The sequence below is a fragment of the Mirounga leonina genome, unplaced genomic scaffold, assembly GCF_011800145.1.
Source record: "Mirounga leonina isolate KUSES-001 unplaced genomic scaffold, KU_Mleo_1.0 Mir_94, whole genome shotgun sequence".
NCBI lineage: Eukaryota > Metazoa > Chordata > Mammalia > Carnivora > Phocidae > Mirounga > Mirounga leonina.
In genome coordinates, this window is record NW_023270855.1 from 37,952,792 (window position 1) to 37,975,686 (window position 22,895).

Genomic DNA, 22,895 nt, shown 5'->3' on the forward strand with positions numbered 1-22,895 from the left:
CCAGGTGCTGCATGTGCCCTTGGGTTTGGCATCGGGCATGTTTCCGTGTCAGACCCCTGAGCAGCGCCGAGGGCTGCACTAAGCTGCATGGAGCGGGCGGCTGGGAGGCCCGTGCCCTGAGGCTGTACCTGTTCACAGAACTGTGGACCAGGAATTCCAGCATGTCCTGGCCCCCCGACTGGCTGACTCACAAGGGTCCTAAGAGACCTCATCGAGTCTCCGCTAAGGTGTGACCCTTGCATTTTCTGTTGCTCATGCAAATTGTTACTTGTAAGGAACTGCATTTAGTAGAGCAAAAGGCAAAAAAAAAAAAAAAAAAGGAGGAGACCCCTTGACCCCACCACTCCAGGGCTGGAAGGGCAGCCTCTTGCTTTTGTCAGCAGCCCCTCTGCCCCTGTGACAGGCAGAAAGGGTTGTTGTTTTTCCATGATCGGAGCCTTTGTGGAATATGAGATAATATGTGTTGCCTTTTAAATTCTGCACAAAAGCTTGGCTCCTAATGGCTAGCCTTTCCCATGCCAGTTGAAAAACGGCCAAGTAGCTCAGTGATGCCTCGGAGAGTCCGAAGCCCCACTTTCCTGGCTGCCAACTCCAGGTACTGAGGCTGCTGGGAGCTTTGTGGCCATTCCATGAGCCTTCACCCTTGCCGCCTGCCCATGGCCTGAGAGAACCAGCACCTCTGGCGGCTGGGAAGGCAGGGTGCCCCTCGCGAGTGGGCAGCGTCCTGAGCAGGGCCCCTGGGACGTAGCTTGCTGGTCAGACACAGCGGGGCCCCCGCTCCTCGGCTGCTGCTAGAAGCCTAGAATCTAGGCTCTAACCTCTAGCCTCCGCGCTGCCTTGCATGGGGTCCGTTCTGGGCTCTGGGAGAGGGTGACCCCGTGCCACCCATAGTGGCGTCCTTAGGACCCCACGCAGCCGTCCCAGGAGCAGGAGTGTGTGGCTCTCTGATTAGCCAGGCCTGCCGCTCCTTGGCATATGTACCCCTAGGTCCCCGTATGTGGGCCTGGGGTGAGCCCTGTCTCCCCAAGGCTCGGGGCCGTGATGCATGGGTCTTGTCTCTCTCCTGGCCCACAGCCACCCCACTTCATGCTGCAGTGCCGCGGAGATCATGGCTGTCCTCTTTTTCCACACCATGCGCTACAAGCCCCAGGACCCCCGGAACCCCCACAACGACCGCTTTGTGCTCTCCAAGGTAGGAGCCCAGCCGGCCCCCCTTCACCTGGGCCAGGTGGCGCATGGGCCTGGAGCAGTGAGAAGGTGCTGGCAGCGAGGGATCTCTGAGGGGACCTCCCCCCTGGTGTCAGCCTGGCCCCAGCCCTCCCTTTCCACCCGCACTCCCTGTCTGCCGGCCCAGCCCGGCCCCGCTCCTTGGTGCCTCACTCTGTGCTGACCCAGCCGCTGTACTTAGGAAATAAACAGCTGAATCCCTTGGGGACTGTGAGAATGATCTGCCAGATCTTCTGCCCCTGTTTCATATGAATAGGCAGGACTCAAGTGCAGGTCTGGGGTACAGCTTTGAGGCTTGGTGCACATGTGTTTCTGGGCCGGGCCGGCGCCCCAGGGCCCGCGCTTGCTGGCTGGGGAGTGGGGGAGCACTGTAGCAGGCTTTGGGCCGAGGCGCCCGGTCCCACCACTCATGCATGAGACTCCCAGCCAAAAACCATGCCACGGACCCCTGAAATCCACCTGCGCCCAGGCCTGGCCCCGTGGCCTCTGGGCTCCCAGGGCAGGCATGAGAGCTTAGAAGTCTGTCCAAGTCTGCTCCCATGCCAGAAACCGGGGATTAGGGCGGCCGGCTGCCTGCTGGGGTTTTGGCATCGGCGGGCCTCACAGCTGTGCGCCCCCTGCACCTGTCCCAGGGCCCATTCGGCCTTGGCTGTGGTTAGCTTCGGGCTGCAGAGGGATGGAAGGGGGATGTGGCCTTCACTTGCCACCTCCCTGAAAGGGCTGACGGGCTCATCCAGACCCCACTTTCAGTGTGCCCCCCAGTATTGACGCCCCAGCTGACGCCCCCTCCGCCGCTCATCCCCCCCCGCTTCGACAGGGCCACGCGGCTCCCATCCTGTACGCCGTCTGGGCCGAGGCCGGCTTCCTGCCCGAGGAGGAGCTGCTGAACCTGAGGAAGATCACCTCTGACTTGGACGGGCACCCCGTCCCGGTGAGCACACCCCAGCAGGAGCAGCAGAGCTCTCTGTGTCCACTTCCTGTTTTTCAGGGCATGTGGGAAGGGAGGCGGGGTGCCCGCCGAGAAACTGAGGGTGTTGAAAGTGGGAGAAGAGGGCGTTGAGGTGAAGAAGGAAGGAAGTCGGTGTCTCCAGGGCACACTCTTCACCCCAAGCAGGTGCTTAAGGGCAAGGCCTTTGGAGGCCCCAGCCCAGGGGTCAGCTGCAGAGAAGACCTCTCCCCAGCCCCATGCGCCCAGCCTCCCTGCCCCCACGGGGCCGCCCTGGCCTCGTCAACACAGCTGGGGAGAAGAGGTTCACCGCGAGGTCAATAAGGGGGTCGCAGCAGGTGCTGGGGACACCCCAGGGAAGGGTCCCAGCTTACTCCCTGAGGTGCTGGCGCCTGCAAGTGTTTGGAGTTCATAGGTTACCATGAAAACTCACCCTCCATCTGGGCACCCGGTGGGGCTAGGTGTTTCATGAGTCTTGTCATGGGTGGGGGTGAGGTGGGTGATGTGGGAGCCTGAGGTCGCCCAGCTCCCTTGTGAGCACTGCTGGTATGTGAACCGCACCCACCGTGACCGTTCCCGGAGGGTGAGAGCTCACACTCCAGGTGCAGGCTGCCCTGGGGCCGGGCCTTTCTGCACACCCAGCCTGCACCTGGATCACCTGGGAGGGTGGGTGGGTTAATGCTCCTGCCTGCTCTTTGCTGTGACTAACTGTGGCCCTCTTGCTATGACAGAAACAAGCCTTCACCGACGTGGCCACTGGCTCCCTGGGCCAGGGCCTTGGGGCCGCTTGTGGGATGGCCTACACAGGCAAATACTTCGACAAAGCCAGGTAAGGCTTCCACTCCCCAACCCTACCCTCAGTAGTTTTGGGAGGGGTCCTCAGTGACCAAGCCTTAACCATTGCCCCCAGGTACCTCCTCTTGGGCCCCATGGCCCCATTGTCTAAAGAAGCGCCACATGCCAGGCTCGAGCCACTTGCCTTTATCTTGGGGAAGGAGATTATGTGTTCTGCAGGGTTCTGGGCATCCCCAAGCCCCACCTGTCAGTCAGAGAAGAGACAAACATTGGGGAGAAGGACCAGCAGAGGGTGGGCAGGCAGCCTGGTCCAGCACGGGGCAGTTTGGAAGAGAACCCCGTTGTGGCAGATCTCAGTCACAAGGCTGTGTGGTGTGGCAAGATTTGGCCTGCAGACAGGGATCTTTATTGGTAAGGAGGGGAGAAGAGTTGGCCTCAGACTCAAGGAAAGCATGCGTCAGATGGCTCCTTCATTCCTTTACTGACTGGGACCCCGCACTCGGTGTTTTATAGGGTTTCACCCCGATAAGCCCCCTGAGGGCTGGGTGGTGACATGAGTACACGTACCCCTCTCACAGATGGGAAACTGAGGTAAAATGCTTGCCTCGTGGTGGAGGCAGGATTTGAACCCAGGGTGTGTATCCAGAGTATATTAAGAGTCCCCAGGTTGCTCTGAGGGACCCGTGAGTAGGAGGATTCCTGGAGGAGGGGCTAGTGAAGCCTGGCCTGCGGGTGGCAGGAAGGGCCCAGCTCTGCAGCTGGGCTTCCCCAGTGCCCTACAGTCCACCCCACTGGCAAGAGAAGGGCCGTAGGCAGGGCAGTCATGATGGTGTGGTGGTGACCGTGGGCCCAGAGAAGAGAGGGACCGCAGTGAGCACCTACTTTATGCGGTGGCGGGGGAGGGAATCCTGAGACCGCTCTCTAGGAGTGGAGCTGAGGCTGTGAGGCCTTCCAGACCCTCTTGGGGCCAAGCTCAGCTCCACCAGAAGTGATTCACCGTGAAGTGAAGAAAGGCACAAAGAATGGGATGTATGTTTAAGAGTATTTTATTTGGCACAGAACCAGAGATGTGAGTTAATTATTCCCTACAGATGCTTGAAGTAATTCCCTGTGAAGGGTCATTTCCTGACCCTAACATAATGGAACAAGCCAGTGTAGGGAGAAGTTTAGCTGGGTTCCCAGCAGCCAGGGTTGGCTAAGGCTCAGGCCCTTGGACTGTACCTTGCAGGGAGGAGGGGGCGGGGCTGTCCGGGGAACTACCCTGCTCCTGGAGCTGGGGGCCTGATAGACTAGATCTGGCCTCTGGTCACGTCTCTCCTGTCCACCTACCAGGGAGCGTAGGTCAAGCTGGCTCTCTTTCTTTTCTCTTTGAAATAATTTTGTTTGAATTATCGAATACCAACTCATGTGAAAAATATGGAAACGCATTAAAAGGAAATGAACGTTTTCCTATTCTCAACTACCTCCCATTTGAATCTCACTTAACATATCCTATTTCCTCCATGTTATTGTGAGAAGAAACTTATGGATTGGTAACCTCGTGAACTCCTCAGTGGCCAAGCCTTAACGTTAACATTGCCGCCAGGTACCTCCTCTTGGGCCCCATGGCCCCATTGTCTGACGAAGCGCTTAGTATGTATACAGTTGTACATTCTTCTTTTTAGAAAAATAGAAAACTCTAAACATGGTGCACATTTTCTCCCCTAACTGTCAAGAGCTGGTTTTAACGACTGCGTAATGGTCTTTCTGTTTTATGGATCTGCTGTAACCCGTTGGGCAGGCCTGTTGTGGTGGGACATTTGAGGTGCTTTTCAAACACGTCTGGGGCACACGTTAGGGTCCCTTGTCTTCAGGGTAGTTCATGACTGTGGGCCTTGGCAGCCCCCGCTCCAAATCCAGCAGCTTTTTTTTTTTTTTTAAAGATTTTATTTATTTATTTGAAGAGAGAGAGATCGTGAAAGCAGGAACACAAGCAGGGGGAGTGGGTGAGGGAGAAGCAGGCCTCCTGCCGAGCAGGGAGCCCGATGTGGGACTCGATCCAGGGACTCCAGGATCATGACCTGAGCCGAAGGCAGTCACTCAACCAACTGAGCCACCCAGGCACCCCAAATCCAGCAGCTTTAATACACAGCTTCTGCAGGCCTCCCCGGCGTCTCCTCGGGGACCCTAGCACGCCCTCGTGACTGGAGCCTGAGGCTGTGTCCACCCTTGGCCCCAGTCTGCCTTCCACAGCAGGGGGTGCAGGCTGGGGAAGGCGGCCGTGTGTTTCCCTGGAATCCCTTCCCAGGTAAATCAGATTCCCTCCAGTCTCTCTGGCCTTGGTGCCGTTAGGCGGCTCACTCTGGGGAGCTGCTGAGCCAGATGCAACCCCCTGCAGCGTCCCTGGGCCCCCACTGTGGCGTGCCGAGGGGAGAGGAGACCAGCCGCGGGGACAGACCCCTGCAAGTGCGGGCCCCGAGACCCCTGCTCTCGGCCCAGGCCCCGGGGGCCTGGCCTGCTGAGGGCCACAGAAGGGAAGGCAGGGCAGAGGGAGGATGCAGGAACCTCCCTGACCTGGCAGCTGGCAGAGGTGCTGAGTCATGCCGAGTCATGCTGACGGCGTGCCCTGGCGGTCCCTCCCGCCTCTTCCCCAGCTCCAGGGCTGTTGCCTGCTGCAGCGGCAAGGCGGCTGTGTCCCCTCTGAGCCTGTCCCTGTCCCCGCACGAGCCTCACCCCGTGGGGCCACACAGCTGGACGCTGGGCCGGGAGGGGGAGAACGGCCAGGCCCTGCGCTGCCCCAGCTGTGCGCGTTCCTGGACAGCAAGGAGTGGACCGCGCGGGCCAGGCGGTCCGACCTGTGTGTGAATCCCCGCTCGGCTGCTCCCCAGCTGTGTGACCTTTAGACAAGTCCCTTGACCTTTGAGCCTCTTTTCTTATCTGTGTGATTTGGGAGTAACAACTGTACCTACCTCAAGGACAGGGCCGCTCGGCTCGGGGAGCCCCTGGGTGCCACGCACCGGCCTGGGGATGATGGGGCCATGTCTGACACCCTCCCTGGGGTCAGAGCAGGCTCTGTTCACTGGGTAACTTGCCCCAAGTTCAGTGCTCTTTTTACCAGGTCCCACTGCCTTTGACGCCATCGTGGTTGCCTTGTTGACCCAGGACAAGGCCCCTGGGGTGGAAGTGGGGCTGGGCATGAATCTTAGGGTGAGAGCCAGCCTTGGAACCTTGGGGACAGCCCATCCTATGAGGCACTGTCCCCACCATGATCCCAGTCCTCAGCTGCCCTTGTTAGTGACCCATCTCCCACCTGACAGCTTACCCTGGGTTGCCCCTGGTGGCACATCTTGGCCCCCCCAGCCCACTCCTGGGATCAAGTTCCCAGGGCTCCCCAGTACTCCTAGTTCCTACATGGGTGGAGAGAAGCAGACCCACCCCATGCAGGTGGCTCAAGCCCTGTCCCCACAGTGAGAGTAGTCGCCCCCTCCCGCCACCAGTTCTTGCTCATTTTACTAGCGCCCTAATAACCCCTGTTCTCTGGATCTTAGAGAGCAGAACCCTGGGTGTGGACGCGGGGTGGGCAGCAGGGACCTGACGGACAGCACTGTTGCGTGTCACATATGGCTGCTACTCCCGTCCCCAGGGGGACAGGCTCTCCAGGAGGGACAGTCTGGCAGCACGGTGCCCCGGGTGAGGGGGGCTAGCCCCTGACCCACCGCCTCTCCACAGCTACCGCGTCTACTGCATGCTGGGAGACGGGGAGCTGTCCGAGGGCTCCGTGTGGGAGGCCATGGCCTTCGCCAGCATCTACAAGCTGGACAACCTGATTGCCATTCTTGACATCAACCGCCTGGGCCAGAGCGACCCCACCCCCCTGCAGCACCAGGTGGACGTCTACCAGAAGCGTTGCGAGGCCTTCGGGTAAGTCCGGGGCTGTGGCCCGAGCGGGGAGCTTTTCAGGTTCAGGGCCTGAGTCAGCAGGAGGCCACGCCCTATCTAAAGAAGGCGTCTGTTCTTCAGCGTTTGGCTCACAATTTCAGACTTAAAAGTGGCGACCCAGGCCACCAGCCTGGAGCTGTGGGCTGAGGCCCAGTGTGAGTGAGTTCCTTTACTGGTGAGGCTGTGGGACAGGATAGTCCTCAGAGCATCCACATCCACGTAACATGACTGCACCCTTCCTCGCTTGGTCCTTGGCTGAGGTGGGACGAGGGGCCCCATGTGAACCAGGCCAGCTCCGTGAGGCTAAGGGACATGTGGCTCTTGAGGGTTTGAGCCTCCGTCTGGGGGCCGCCTCCTGTGCCAGCCTGAGGGGGCAGAACAGGCCGCCTCTCTAAGTGGGACACGGGGTTTTCTGACCTTCACCGTGGGGCGTGAGTGGTTGAGAATTCAGAGTTCCATGTTACAAAGCGGGGAGGTCATCTGGGTGGGTGTTAGCCAGAGGGGCCCTCACCTCAGTGTCCCTCTCCTGCCCCAAATAAAAGCCTAGCTGCTCCTGGGGCTCCAGGGGACCTGGGCCCCCATGCTCAGCCTCAGCTGAGGAGTCTCAAAGACCCTGGGCCTCCGGGGCCACGCTTTGTAGATGAGTCTGCCTGGAGAAGGTTGAGGTGGGGTTGCGGTCCCTGGTTACACAGCAGCCGCAGGTTTGTTATCTCTGATGACTGACCTGATAGAGAAAGCGAGGAGAGGAAATACTCTTGTCGGACAGGGGAGGAAACTGGGCCGCCAGGTGTCCCAGGAGCCTCCTCAGGCCACACCGGTTGGGGACCTGGAGCATAACCCTGGCAGCGTCCCTGGGTCTGTAACCTGTGTCCTGAAGTCCTGGTTGTGTCACCAGCTTGCCTTGTGTTCTTGGGCAGGTTATCCCAACCTCAGTGTCAGTCTCCGTTTACGTGTCTATAAAATGGGGGCAGCCACAGCACCCCAGGGGTCATACTGAGGCTTCGGTGGGTTCGTGTGTGTGGCGCTCGGCCCGGGGCCTGCACAGAGCGGGCGCTCAGTGCACGTTAGCTGCTACCTTATTACTCTTGATGTGACCGAGGCCCAGAAAGGACTGCCTTAAAGGGAAAGTGCGCCCTGCCCCGGCTCCTTCCCTTACATGTTTGGTGGCCTGGCTTGTTTTTCTTTTCTTTTTTTTAAGATTTTATTTATTTATTTGAGAGAGAGTGAGAGTACAAGCAGTGGGGGCGGCAGGCAGAGGGAGAGGGAGACTCCCTGCTGAGCAAGGAGCCCGATGCGGAGCTCAATCCCAGGACCCTGGGATCATGACCTGAGCTGAAGGCAGACGCTTAACCGACTGAGCCACCCAGGCACCCTGGCCCGTTTGATAAATGTTTCCAGCACCTCACATCCAGCATCTGTGGAGTGACCAGATGCGTTCCCTAAACAAAAGTCAGGCCAAAACGTTCTTGAAGAATCTAACAGCAGACAGATTCCAGACCCAGGGCATTGTCCCCAATGCAGCATTCAGGAAACACAAGTAGATCAGGAGCAAAAGAGAAAATAAATGAACCAAGCTTTGAAAGAGAAGAAAATCTTAAGAAAGAGAAAGAAAATCTGTTCAGAGGCAAGTAGGAGGAAGTAAAATAATTTAAAAAAGGATAAAGAAAAAATAAAACCAAAAGTGGAAACAAAGTCTTTAGTGTTTTTGGTTTTTTTTTTAATATTTTATTTATTGATTTGACAGAGAGAGCCAGAGAGCACAAGTGGGGCGAGCAGCAGAGGGAGAGGGAGAGGCAGGCTTCCCGCTGAGCAGGGAGCCCGATGCGGGGCTCGATCCCAGGACCCCGGGATCATGACCTGAGCTGAAGGCAGATGCTTCACCGACTGAGCCCCCCAGGCACCCCTTTAGTGTTTCCCAGGCCGCAGCCGTGTGGCAGAGCGAGGGCAGCCCTTCCCGGGGGCCCGGCCCCTGCCGCTCACTCTCACCCATCTGTCCGTAGCTGGCACACCGTCATCGTGGACGGACACAGCGTGGAGGAACTGTGCAAAGCCTTCGGCCAGGCCAAGCACCAGCCAACGGCCATCATTGCCAAGACCTTCAAGGGCCGGGGGCTCCCAGGTTCGTCCTCACGCCCTTCTCCCCCCGACCCCTGCCACTGGGCCCTGTGGCCAACCGAGGTGGTGGGGGTTTTCCCTGGGGGGTGCGTCTCTGAGGTCCCATGTCTGGGGAAGTGCCAGGCCTTTGGCACCTTATACCAAGTGCACTGAGCTGGGGAAGGGGGAGCCGGGGACGCTGTGCCCCATGAGGTAACTCAGCGGTCCGCGTGGCTGAGCCAGGATTGGAGCCCAGGTTGGGCGGGAGGACCCGCGGGTAAGGAGAAAGGACAGGTGTGACACAGTCCCCCACACCCTCCTCGGGTGTCATCTGCACCGCATCCAGCTGTCTGCCTTGAGCGGAAGGGCTGACACAGAGTCCGGAGAACCTGGGAAGACTAGGTTCTCCCCGAAGAGGTAAGCGGGGTACCCTGCGCACCGTGGTAAGGGGCTTCCAAGGTCCTGTTGGGCAGAGAGCCCTGAAGGGTCTGGAAGGTGGTTCCTGGCTGGGCCTGAGAGTGGTGCTGCCGCCCAGCACGCAGGCCCCTTGGACTCCAAACCCCTCGGGCGGAGACAGCCCTAGCCCGTTACACATGGGAAAACATGGCTAGAAGGGGTCAGGCACGTGCCCAGGCACATGGGGCCTAACTGCAGACCCAGCTTCTCTGTGCCACACGCCCCCCTCTGGCCCACCTGCCCACGTGGACTTGGGGCAAATGAGGACATGCACTGCTGTGTGGGGGAAGGTACATGGCTCCGGAACCTTCCAGGGAGGGGGCAGATGTTGAGGAGAGGACTCTGGGGTATTGTCAGCACCTGGCATGGATGCCTCAGGTGTTAGCACCAAGTAGGGTCTGGAAACCTCAAAGCTTCTGGGGGCTCCTGGGGGCCTATAGGGGGGCTGGGTGCTATGTGGGAGAGTCAGTCCTCGGCTCTGCCTGGGCTGAGGTGACCTCAGAGGAGGGGGCTTGCTGGTCCCGACACAGCAAGGCAGCGTGGTGAGGGATGCCCCTGGATGCCATTCTGCTGCACACCAGTGCACTGGGGGACCTGGATAGTGCTCACCCTGCTCTGGGCCTCAGCTTCCCCTCTAACGGCCAGGCTCCCTCTTGACTGACCCATTCAACAAACCGAGCAGGATTTCTGCAGCAGGTCCCTCCCTGCAGGTGGGGAGGTGGTGCGGAGGCTCATGCATGCCCCCCTCCCCCCCGCACTTGGCTGTGAGCCAGCTCCTGGAGACCTGGCAGCTGTTCAGTGGGTGCCGGGCACACAGACTCCTGGTCATCTGACCAGGGTCACCCAACACAGGACTCTGCTTCACAGCATTCCTGCCCTGGCCGAGGCCTCCTGGCTTGCCCTCAACTGTTGGAGAGTCAGCCCCACAGAGCAGTTTCCTGATCCTCGGGAGCTACGGTCTTACCAGGCCCTCTGCCCTCCTCTGTCGTACCCGCAGGGATAGAGGATAAGGAGGCTTGGCATGGGAAGCCCCTCCCCAAAAACATGGCTGATCAGATTGTCCAGGAAATACACAACCAGATCCAGAGCAAAAAGAAGATCCTCGTGACTCCTCCACAAGAGGATGCCCCTTCGGTGAACATCACCAACATCCGCATGCCCAGCCCACCCAGCTACAAAGTTGGGGAGAAGGTACGGAGTTGGGCCTTGCTTTTCTGGTCTGGCTGGGGTGGCCATGATTCTCTGGTTCCCTGAGGCTGGGGCCGAGATGTGTCTCTGGGGGGCTGGGAAAGGGAGAGAGGAGAGATTAGTTCAGGGAGAGGAGGAATCCTAGGTGTTGATCCTGCCGTCTCCTCCATGGGGACAGCCAACTGTGAAATTATTTACCTGCAGAGGCTCAGAGAGGGCAAGAGACTGGCCCACAGTCACACAGCAAGCTACTGGCAGCGCTGGGATCAAAGCCCACAGCACCTGATCTTATCCCCTTATCTCTGGCCCTGTAGCCTGAGTCCCTGGGTCTGAGCTCAGGACTGCCCCGTGTCTGGCCTAGCAGAGCCTAGGCAGGCCTGTCCTGCTCCAGGGCCCTCCCCCATATGAACCCACACCAGGCTTGCGGACTGCCTGGCCCTCTGTATTCCTGTGCAGGGTGGGGTGAGCTCAGACCTCTGTCACAGGGGTGTTAGAACATCTTCTGCAGCTCCAGTGGCTCACAGCTGGGCTGGGAATCAGGGCCTCTAGGGACTTCGGAGACATCCAGTGTAGACGTTCCCACTGGCATTTGCAACGACGTGGATGGAACTGGAGGGTATTATGTTGAGTGAAATAAGTCAAAAAGAGAAAGACGTATCATATGATCTCACTGATATGAGGAATTCTTAATCTCAGGAAACAAACTGAGTGTTGTTGGAGTGGGGGGTGGGGTGGGAGGGATGGGGTGACTGGGTGATAGACATTGGGGAGGGTACGTGCTATGGTGAGCGCTGTGAATTGTGCAAGACTGTTGAATCTCAGATCTGTACCTCTGAAACAAATAATGCAATATATGTTAAGAAAAAAAAAAAAGAAGAAGAAGGTAGCGGGAGGGGAAGAATGAAGCGGGGGAAATCGGAGGGGTAGACAAACCATGAGAGACGATGGACTCTGAAAAACAAACTGAGGGTTCTAGAGGGGAGGGGGGTGGGAGGATGGGTTAGCCTGGTGGTGGGTATTGAGGAGGGCACATTCTGCATGGAGCACTGGGTGTTGTGCACAAACAATGAATCATGGAACACTTCATCTAAAACTAATGATGTAATGTATGGGGATTAACATAAGAATAAAAAAAAAAAAAGTTCCCACTGGCAACCTTACAGAACTTACATTTCCCCGGGACTGTGTGTTGTTGAACTTCCCTTTTCTACCCTTATTTTAATCCTTTTCCTCCCTAAAAGCTGTGACCTCCAGGGGCTGACCCAGGCTTCAGGCCACATGCCTACCCCAGTGCTCAGGGCACTTCCCATGCTCTCCTCCCCACAGATAGCCACCCGCAAGGCCTATGGACAGGCCCTGGCCAAGCTGGGCCGTGCCCACGACCGCATCATCGCCCTCGATGGGGACACCAAGAATTCCACCTTCTCAGACATCTTCAGAAAGGAGCACCCAGACCGCTTCATTGAGTGCTACATTGCTGAACAGAACATGGTGGGTGCGAGGGGTGGGCAGGTGGGCACAGGGCCAGCCACAGCCTGGGGCTGAGGTCCGATGGGTGTGGGGCAGGGCTGAAGTCCTCCTGCTCCTCTGGGCTATGTTGGCAATGCCAAGTGTGTGCTGGAGGCGAGCACGGGGAGACCCCAGGAACAGCTAGGACCCGGCACTGACCTCAAGTGACTGCAGCGGCGAGGGAGAGGCATGTATGTGTGATGCTCGGGAGCAGACGTACTAGATGAGTGTACAGACAGGAGAGCTGAATGGGCTGCAGGTGCAAACCGGAAGTGCTGTCTGTAGGCCACGTGTGGTGGTCAGTGGGCTGTCTCTTGGGGTAAAGGCCTTCCAGGTGGTGGGGAGCCCCAGTCACAAGGCTGGAACATAATGGGTCCAGCAGCCACGGTCGTCTCGCCAAGGAGCCCAGCCTGGCCTGCAGGCCCCTAGCACCTAGAGCTTCCTCTCTCTGAAGGCCGCCGGGCCCTACCATATGCAGAGTTCCTTCTCCAGCTGTACTTGAACTTGTCTCTCTGGGGCTTCTGGTCTTGGCAGCTGGAGGGTTCGGACTAAATGGGCACGGTGTGTGGGCTGGGGAGGCCACAGCAGGTGGCTCACGTCAGGGGGCAGGTTCCAGAGCTGATTTGTAGCCACGGCCTGCCGGGATTTGGGTCTGGAGCTTCCTCAGGCATAGAAGTGCAGAGGGAGGCCTGGTCTCCACAGAGGGCTGGGGTTGGCGAGGACGATGGGGACGGGGTTTGCAGAAGCCTGGGAAGGATGGAACGTCTGTGTCCGAGCCTCCTAGCCTACTCTCTGAAAGGCCTTCCTTGTTTGCTAGGAAAAAAATGATCCCCAGGAATATAATTTTAAAGAATTTTTGAAGGGGTCATTTCAAATCAAAGGAGTTTGATATCAGACAGACTGTGGAATCCATGCATGCACAGGAATCTCCTGCATGGGAAGAGGAGAATTTAGTCCCTAGGATGACTGAATCCCCCAGCCCTCAGGAGGGGCGTGAGCTCCTGGGCTCCCCGGCCACCCTCTCCCTCCTCTTTGGGGCTGACGCTGTCCCCGTCTGCTCCCCAGGTCAGCGTCGCGGTGGGCTGTGCCACGCGCAACAGGACGGTGCCCTTCTGCAGCACTTTTGGGGCCTTCTTCACGCGGACCTTCGATCAGATTCGCATGGCGGCCATCTCTGGGAGCAGTGTCAACTTCTGTGGTTCGCACTGCGGTGTGTCCATCGGTGAGTTGAACGGGGCCAGGAGGCTTGCACCTGTAACTTCTCCAGGCTTCTGGACCAGGAGGCTGGGGGGGGTGGGGGCGGGCCGGATTCCATTCCATGGGTGAGGGGCTTACTTCCGCTGTGTCCTGTCCCGTACCCCAGGGGAAGATGGGCCCTCTCAGATGGCTCTGGAAGATCTGGCCATGTTTCGGTCAATCCCCACTGCAACGGTCTTTTACCCAAGTGACGGGGTGTCTACAGAGAAGGCGGTGGAATTAGCAGCCAATACAAAGGTTGGTCACATGGCCGTTCGCGACGTGGGGCTGGGGGTCAGCATGCCGGCGTAGCGCTGGCCGTTCACTGCCCCACAGGGTGTCTCCTGACCTCGCCGCTCGCTGGTGCCTGTGGCTTGTGGAAGTTAGACCAGGAAACGCAAAACACACGCCACGCTTTCTGCTGCCGACCAATCACTGAGCCCGTGAGGATCCTGGCAGCCCGTGTCTGTCTGGCTGTTGATGCCTGTCTCCTCCCGGAGTTGGGTTCTCCAAGACAGAGAATGAGCGGGGAACTATGAGCCACAATGTCATAGACCAGAGCACCGTGCGGGGTGCAGCCCCACTGAGAGACCAGCCTGCCTGAAAGAAAAGCCGTTTTCCGTGTGGGGCTTGGGGCTGGCAAAGCCGCGGGGCTGCTCTCCCTCAGGACGAGTGTCCGGAGGGGGTGCACGCTACAGAGGACAAGACTGTCCCTTTTCCGGGGGTGAGGGGGTAGCCGGCATGAGGTGGGGACGCTGGCGTGGTGGACGTTTGCGAGTGAGAAGCAGTGGCCTTTCTAGAAAGAATCCACTCCCCAAGGCTGCCCATGCATGCCAGCCACGTCCTGTCATCCTTTGTCACTGTGTTTCATTCTAGGGCATCTGCTTCATCCGGACCAGCCGCCCAGAAAACGCCATCATCTATAACAACAACGAGGACTTCCAAGTCAAGCAAGCCAAGGTCAGTCCTGCGCACGCCCCAGTGAGACCCCAAAGCACGTCTGAAGCCAGGGCCCGCCCCCGGCCACCAGTCCCTGAGCCTCACCAGCCCCGGTGTCCTCCCCAGGTGGTCCTGAAGAGCAAGGATGACCAGGTGACTGTGATCGGGGCCGGAGTGACCCTGCACGAGGCTTTGGCTGCTGCCGACCTGCTGAAGAAAGGTGAGGGGGAACCCAGCCAGTCTTAGATCAGGCGCCAACGGCGGACACGGTCTCGGGAGTGAGAAGGAATTTCATTCGATTAAATGCTGATAGTAATAAAAGGCGCCTTGTATCAACACAGGGCTTGAACTCACGACTCTGAGATCAAGGGTTGGACGCTTAACTGACTGAGCCGCTCAGGCGCCCCACTGAAACCACCTTTTGAGCACTTTTGACTGTGCGGCCAGTGTGATGGGGAGAGCTGGGGCTGCGGTGGCCACAGGCCCTGCCCCTGCCCCTGCCCCATGGCCCTGGGGTTGAGGTGCCCCAGCACGGTGGTCCGATCAGCGGTCCTAGAGCCTGCCAGGAGGCCTGAACTGATTATTCAGCATCTCCATGCCTCAGTTTCCCCATCCACAAAGTGGAGATAATGTCACCTTCCCAGGAGGGCTGTCCTGAGGATTTAATCCATGTGACCTAGCATTATTATTATTATTATCATCAGCATTGCAGGCTCACAAATGTCAGCTACTGACACGGTAGGGGACGTAGGAGCTCCACAGAGTCACAGCGGCCGCCACGGTGTAGCCGTGCTGAGCAGGAAGGAGAAGGCAGACAGGGGTGTCCTTAGGAAAATGACCTCAGATGCGAGTAGGAACTGATAAGCAGAGGCCCGGGCAGAAGGAGCCACGTGTCCAGAGCTCCAGGGAGCTGGAGAGAAGCCAGGGGAGGCCCAGCCCTGTCAGGGCTGGAGATCCCGGGGGAGGGCTTGAGGAGGCATGGCAGAGACGGACTCGTCCTTCTGAGGCCGTTCAGCTGGGTCCTCGCCCGACCTGGCCCCTGTACCTGCAGCCGCAGCTCCCCTCCCCTCCTCCGGCGAGCCCCTGGCCCTGTCTCACATCCGACACTGGGAACTGTCCTCCGGCTTCCCCTGCATCTTCAAAGGCGTCTGGGAAGATGAAGTGAAGCTGTGTGGGCCCCTGCCAGGCCACGCAGTGTTCTTTGATGGTCCAAAGGCTGAGATCCTCTGGCCCCGGATGTGAGGGGAGAGAGAAGGGCATTTCTCCTCTTTGAGACCAGACGCTCCAGAATCAGTGGGTGCAGGATGCTAGAGGACATGGGCATTGCGGATAAGCAGAGGGAGGGGGCAAGCCACTGGGGGGGCTGCCCACCACTACCCAGGTGATGGGAACAGAACGACAGCTGGTCTCCCCAGCATAGGTATAGGCCCAGGCTTTTAATTATGTGACAACTCTTGGGACACCCCCATGGCACCCAGCGCCTCCCCCTCAGCCCCGCCCCTGTGTTTTCTCCTCTCACAGAGAAGATCAGCATCCGTGTGTTGGACCCCTTCACCATCAAGCCCCTGGACAGGAATCTCATTCTTGAAAGTGCCCGTGCTACCAAAGGCAAGATCCTCACCGTGGAGGACCATTACTATGAAGGTAACAGGCCGTGGGCCAGAGAGCCAGGGGCAGACGCGTCAGGGAAGGGCTGGGGGCCCAGGGCCACAGGCAAAGGGCCTCAGAGGGCTGGACGTCCCTCCTCCATCCTGCCCCAGGACGGCAGCTGGCACCTGGCCTCCTGTTGGCCCCGGGCTTGGCCAGGGACCCAGCAAACTTGGCGGCTGCTGGCATGGCTCCTTGGAACCCCTGCTGCCCTGGGAGCCCAGAAGGATCGTGACTTTGCTGCTAAGAGGAGAAAGGCGCTTGTGTGCCTGACATAGTTGAGCGTTCGGTCCGTTGTGCAGAATTTCTGTCTTCTACGGGTCCTTCGCAAAGCAGCCCTCTGCAAGCACACACCGCCCCTCCTCCAGGGCAGGATCCGGGGAAAGAGATGGGCTCAGACTGTGGGGTCAGGTACAAATGCTCATTCATCCAGGACAGCTTCCCAGAGCTTGGGGTTCAGAATGATTCAGAGGCCACATTTGGGCTTAGGAGGACGCATAAGTATCACGATCGATTGATGATGTCTGCTCTGGCTATGGGCACGGGGAAGGGTGATGGATGTGCTGTGTCCGCCCTCCTTGGGCAAGGGAAGGAACTCGGGTTGGCAGAGGGCCGAGGACGCCGCACCCACTGCCCACCCTGAGGCCGCGTCTCCTGACTCGTCTCCTTTCCTTTACGCAGGCGGCATAGGGGAGGCGGTGTGCTCTGCCTTAGCGGGCGAGCCTGGCATCACCGTCTCCCGCCTCGCTGTGGGCGAGGTCCCGAGGAGCGGGAAGCCGGCCGAGCTGCTGAAGATGTTTGGCATCGACAGGGACGCCATCGCACAGGCTGTGAGGGACCTTGTCGCCAAGGCCTAGGGAGGGTAGGGGGATCGAGAGGGGGGAATCTTCACATTCCTGAAATTCTGGCAAAGGTGCTCAAAGATGTATGGAGAGGAGTGATAAAATGTATGTTTTGAGAAAAATGAATTGGCCCTGAAGTGTTTCTTTGAGGAGAACGCAGCCGGTGCTGGAAGAGGCGGAGGTGAGACTTCCGAGTCTTGGGCGGTCACCTCCCCTGGGCCCAGCGTCTGCCCTCAACCACCAGACCTGCTGCTCCCCCCCAAGCACCACCGGGAGACCTTCGGCCGCAGAGGCTGGAACCCACTCTGGCCTCACCCTCAGCCGGCTGGCCCCCGCCTCCCCTTCCTCAAGGCCCCACGCCCTGTGGTCAGAGGTCCCCCCCGGGGAAGGGAAGTGCATTTGCTTATAGGCCCAGCTCCTCCCCATAGCCTCCCGAACCAGTAACCTCAGAGGAGCAGAGGGAAACGGCAGTCCCCGTCCTGGGGAAGGGGACCCTCAGGTTGGGTGGCATCAGAGCGGCGGGGGGCGAGGGGAACCGGGAGGCCCGGCTCCCGCCCGGCACCACCACCCCGAAGTTCTCAATCCCATGTGCAGAACTGCCTCCCCTCGATTTGCTAAGGCGCAGGTCCCCGGGCCTTGCCTCTGCTGCCTGGGATCCCACCTGACAGCTGGCCCAGGAGCTTGTCACACCGAGAGGGGCTGGATGCCGCTGGGTCTCACTCCTGTGACCGCAGGATTCTAGCGCCCTCTGCTGGCCGCGCTCCGCCGCCGGAGGCCTCGCTTGTGGCCAGACGCACAGAACCCGGCCCAGGACACACCAACGCTGGGGAAAGACTGGATGCTCCCGGCCACTGGTGGGGGGGGGCCCCAGGAAATTAGCGCCCTTGGGGAGGAGGAGACGCATTTGTAGACATGCCCGCTTGCCCGTCCAGCTATCCGCTCCAGCAGTATGAACCAGTCAAACCCACAGAGGGTGAACAGCCCCTCACAGAGCCCCTCAGCCTGGTGTGGCTGTGCTGGGGGCCATGTCCGCCTTCAACACCACCAGTTCCAGAAGGAGCCAAGAGCAGGGCTGGCCTGTTGTCCAGCTCGGGGCCAGGGCTTCCCAGCCTGCTAGCATTAGCTGGAGGTGACCAGCGCTAGGCGGGGAGGTCGAGGCGGGTGCCAGGCGCCGCACAAGGCCCACGTGGGGCTGGGGAGCAGTTGTCAAGCCCGCTCTTCCTGCATGGGAAAGTGAGGTAGAGGGGAGGACAGTTCACAGCCAGAGCTCTGGGTCCTGACACAATTCTAATACCCCTTCTTGTATAATCCAACTAAGAACAGTAAAACCATAGAATGAGGAAATGCACAGCGGCGGTGGGTGCGCCACCTGGTGGCCATGCCTGGTACCGCACCGCCTGGTACGACGCTGCCCGGTACCGGCTGAGGTCAGCCGGCCCCACACCTGCCGCAGGACACACTCCGGGTCCCAGTGAAAGGTCCTCCCCACCCAGCTGGCGGAGGCGGGGGACCCCATTACCTCACACCACACAGTCACCACATGACATGGCTGGAGGGGGCACGGGGGGGTCCTTTCCACAGTCCCCAACCTCGAAGGAGGCTGCAACTCGCAGAGCCTGACCAAGGGTGACAAAGCCTGGCCGAAGCCCTGCCAGTGTTCTGCTCCCCCCGGGGCTCATCTCCCCAAACCTCAGTTTCCTCATCTATGAAATGGGCTGGCGGCACCTCGGAAGGCTGCCGCGAGGACGCAGGAAGGGGCGCAGGAGTAACCCCGTCGGCCCTGGGCCGGGGAGCTGGGCTCCGAAGCCATGGACGCGGACTCGGGGAGCACAGGCTCTGCCTGCAGAGCTGGGGCCTCGGGCTAGAAGCCGCCCACCTCCGGGCACCGTGCGGGGGCTCTCAGCACATGGACGGAGTCGCGCGGCCATCACCACGGTGAACTGCAGGACACGTCCATCCCGAAAGAAACTCCGTGCCCTTACCGGGCAGCTCCACACCGGCCTCCTCCATTCCCGGCCACTGTCGTGGGCTCTCGGTGGCTAATCCGTCCGCCTGTTCTGGACGTGCCAGTGAGCACGACAATAGGCCGTGGGGCCTTCTGCTCGGGCTTCTTTCGGTTGGCGTGCGCGCCGGCGTCCCCCGTGTGTCGGTGCTCCATTTGTTTTTATTGCCAACTACTACTCTGTCGTCGGCGAGGCCAGATTTTATTGCTCCATCCATCGGTTAGTGGACGCGTGAGTTGCTTCCCCCTTCCGGCTGTTAGAAATAATGCTGCTGTAAGTATTTGTGGTGGGGGGTTTTCACTTCCCTAACGGTAGATTTATATATAAACTAGATTCTATATATTTAGGAGTGGAATTGCCGGTGACCCTCTGTTTAACTTTTTGAGGACCGGTTTGGTGGCTGCACCCTTTTGCATTCCCGCTGGCAACGCGTGAGGGGCCCACTTCGTCTACATCTTCACCGCCAACATTTGTGGGTCATTTTTCTTTTTATTATTCGGTTGTTTGTGTCCCCTCAAAATGTGTATGTTGAAACTCTGATAATCCCCAGGGTGACGGTATTTGGAGGTGGGGAGTTTTAGAGGTAATTACAACTCAATAAGGTCATGAGGGTGGGGCTCTCAGGACGGGATTAATGCCCTTTTATTTTTTATTTCTTTTTTTTTAAAGATTTTATTTATTTATTTGACAGAGAGAGAGACAGCGAGAGCAGTAACACAAGCAGGGGGAATGGGAGAGGGAGAAGCAGGCTTCTTGCCGAGCAGGGAGCCCTCCGAAGATTCCCTACCAGATGGCGTATTGTAGGTAGGGACTCAGGTCCCATTACAAGAAAAACCACGACCTCAAACAGCCTCTCCTGCTTCCCAGGCTCCAGGGTTTTGGAAGGTATTACTTTAATAACTGAAGCATTTCAGAGGCAGGCTCCAGCTACACCCCACCCCCAAGAGGATGGCCTGCCTGGGGCTCCCTTGTGCCCTCTGTCCCCCTCTGGGAATGGAGAGAGGTAATAGGAGATCAAGGGGACACTGGGCAAGTGCCCTGGGCAGGATTCCAGAAATCACTGACCCTCGGGAATCTGGGGGTTGTGGATCTGTGGATTGGAAGTACAGATCACGGAAAATAAAAGTACAGGAAGTGGGAAGAAGGCACAATCCTAAGGCTCCTTCCCCTGCCCCAAGTGGCAGCCCAGTGAGGCCCCCCAGGCCAGGTCTCCTGCTCCCACTGTCCACTCCAGAGAAAGGGGTCACCCAGACACGGCCCCTAGGGCAAGAGAAAGAAAGTTTCCCCCGAGTTGGGTGCTGCCAAGAGGCCGAGGCAGCGGCTGCTTGTGGCCCAGGCTGGGCGCACAGGGCATGCACGTGCGGGTCCCTGCCGACACGCTCTAGGCCAGGCACAGTCGTGACAAGAGTGAGCCTTGGGTCCGGCCGGAAAGGCTGGGGGAGCTTTCCAGGGCTGTCCTCAGGGTTGAGCGTCCTGCGACTGGCCCTATGGCCTGGGCCTGACCCGGGAGGTGTCCTGCTCCCAGCCCCTCTGGGACCTGAGAGGGACAGTGTCAGCGGCAGGGAGCCCAGGCCCCTGTGTGTCCGTCAGCTCGGGCCGCCACCACAAGATGCCTCGGGCTTGGGGCTTACACAACGGAAACGAAGTTCTCACAGTTCTGGAGGCTGGGAGGCCCCAGATGGACATGCCAGCCGGTTTCTGCGAGGGGCAGTATGGTGGCCTGTAGATGTGGCCTGCTTCCCTCTGTGAGCGTGCCCCTGCGGTCTCTTCCCTAAGGGCGCCAATCCTGTGGGGTCAGGGTCCCATGCTTCTAGCCTCACTTAACCTCACTCCCCTTCTTGGAGGCTCCATCCCCAAACCCAGCCACACTGGGGGCTTAGGGCTTCAACCTAGGAGTGTAGGAGGGATGTGGTCCAGTGCGTAGCAGCCTCCACATCGGCCAAGTTCACAGCGTACCAGCTGCTCGGGCCTGAGTCTCCATCCCTGCACCGAGAGGGAGTTTATTGGTACACGAGTTATACGTGACCCGTCTGTATGCTCTGGTCGGCGACTCCAGATCTGAGCATTCGATAAATACGCTTGTCACATCTTTTCGCAGCAGGGGTGGCGGGTGGGGGGCAGCTGACCAGAGTTTTAACAAAAACTTCCCGTCCGTACGCCACGCCTTAAATTCAGGAGGCTTCTACCGCTACTGCTCCATGCTCAAGAGGCTGGCGGAACCACCACCCAACTCAGAACTGGATGAGAAGCTTTATCCCCACGAGAGGGTATTTGGAGACAAGCCAGGGTCCAGGACGGCAGGAGTTGGGTTGGGGGGGGGGTTGTCTAAAGTTTGGACCCCACCTGGAATTTCACGCTAGCTGATCTCAAGGACACCAGCTCAGCAGCTAGCCGGTCTGGCCATCCGCAGAGGTCCGGGTTGCGTTGCGAGGGGAGCAACCTGCGCCCCCACCTGCAGGGCCAGGGAGGGATGGACTCATGGACCAGAGACCCCGGGTTGCAGCACCGCCTCCTGGCAGTCACACGGCACCGAAACTGCAACAGACATGCTGGAACAAAGAGGAAGCTTTCAGGCAGCTCCCCCAGCCCCTTCCCGTGAGACTGCAGAAGGCTCTCCCCCACTAACTCCAGGTCCTCTTGAGTTGACTTCCTAAGTGACCCCAACGTGCCACCTCCTGCCTCATCCTGGTCCAGACCTCCATTACCTCTCCCTGTCCAGGTGACAGTCAGCGGCCTCCAGCTGCCTCTTGACCTCCTTCCATGCCCCCAGCTCATTCTCTGTGTGGCAGCCCAAGGAACCTTCTAGAACCTGGCACAAGCACTCTCTTGTTCAACGGCCCCCTTCCCACGGCTCCCACTGGATGAGGCCCAGATGCTGGCTGAGGCCCTGAATGGCCTCCTCCTGCCCCCCTTCCAGCCTCATTTGAAATCATCTCCCCCGCGCTGTCCAAGCCCCAGCTCCAGCCTAGCTTCTCTTGGTTGTCTCCCACTTCCTCTTCTGCCTCCTACCCCTCCCCCGTCTGGGCGGCTGCCTGAACACTTAAGGGCTGAGGAACACACAAGTCAGTGTGGCCCAGGAAGAGAACAGGGACCAAAGAGGAAGAAGCCAGAGCTTGGTGGGGGTGGGGGGTGTAATCAGAAGAGACTTCCGGGAGGAGGCGGCATCTATGGGACAAACTGGATTCTGACAGAGTGAGCTGTGTGTAACCCAGGGGCGGGTAAGGGCCTTCCAAGAGGAGGGCACAGCCTATCTGGGCAACAGTAAGCATCTAGTTTGACTAGAGGCCTCACGGAGGGGTGCAGTGACATGCCCTTGAACGTTCACGTCATCATGCTTGAAAAGACTTCCAGTTTTACTTTTGCAGGAAGAAGAACGTCTTCCTTTCCTTCTCCAGTGTTTTACTGAATGCTTTCCGTTGCCCAGGTTCTGTGCAAAGAGGAATCCAAAGGGGAGCCAGCCCCAGTCCTCACCTTCCAGGCCCAAGGCTTCCGGAAGCTGGCTAGTGAACAGATGGGAGATCTCCACAGACATTGAGCCTAGGCCCCAAGCCGTTCCCGTGTGGTTTTCCTTCACAAAGACAACGCAGGCTAAACATCTCCGAAAGGAGTTAGCTAGACCAAGATGAAATAAACGCAGAGAGCACTGGAAGTCTGAGATTAAATCCAATTTGGGGTCATCAGACTTTCCACAGGGTCCTGAACCTCCCACACCAGAGAGTCCTCCATCTTTCTGCTCACCTCCCCCACACACTGAGAAGTCTGCACAGAAAGCTGAAGCACCATCATCATTTCCAGGGCCGCTCACCCTCTCACCAGATAGCTAATCTCCATATCCTGGTGGTGAACACGATCTTCCTCCACTCTGCAGCTTCTCCACCCCTTATCAGTCCTCTCTTCTGCCTCAAACACAGTAGAATAACAGAAGGGGGGCCGGGGCAGTGAAGGAGAAAGAAAAATTTTAATATTTCACCAGAAATTTAATATTTTCATCAGAAGTTGTCAATAAACGACAAATCAGATGCAGCCTTTCTTAATGAAATATATCTGAATTCTCATGCTTCTGAGGGTTACCTAGAAAATGGCCTTCCTTAGATC

General features: G+C 58.7%; 1 protein-coding gene across 2 annotated transcripts in view; it reads left to right on the plus strand.

The window, feature by feature from the left end:
- TKT (transketolase) overlaps positions 1–16,923 on the plus strand; it is a 25,335-nt gene extending 8,412 nt beyond the window's left edge. The window contains exons 2-15 of one of the 2 annotated variants that reach the window (XM_034998536.1): positions 5–227; positions 1,075–1,192; positions 2,045–2,158; positions 2,905–3,002; positions 6,677–6,868; positions 8,887–9,005; positions 10,434–10,627; positions 11,951–12,115; positions 13,199–13,355; positions 13,497–13,627; positions 14,246–14,329; positions 14,435–14,528; positions 15,830–15,952; positions 16,637–16,923. In XM_034998536.1, coding sequence (XP_034854427.1) covers positions 1,109–1,192; positions 2,045–2,158; positions 2,905–3,002; positions 6,677–6,868; positions 8,887–9,005; positions 10,434–10,627; positions 11,951–12,115; positions 13,199–13,355; positions 13,497–13,627; positions 14,246–14,329; positions 14,435–14,528; positions 15,830–15,952; positions 16,637–16,812 — 1,731 coding nt within the window. In that variant the 5' untranslated portion in view covers positions 5–227; positions 1,075–1,108 and the 3' untranslated portion in view covers positions 16,813–16,923. The remainder of the gene's footprint in view (positions 1–4; positions 228–1,074; positions 1,193–2,044; positions 2,159–2,904; positions 3,003–6,676; positions 6,869–8,886; positions 9,006–10,433; positions 10,628–11,950; positions 12,116–13,198; positions 13,356–13,496; positions 13,628–14,245; positions 14,330–14,434; positions 14,529–15,829; positions 15,953–16,636) is intronic. The other variant, XM_034998534.1, reaches the window with a different exon arrangement.
- Positions 16,924–22,895: the final 5,972 nt, after the last annotated feature.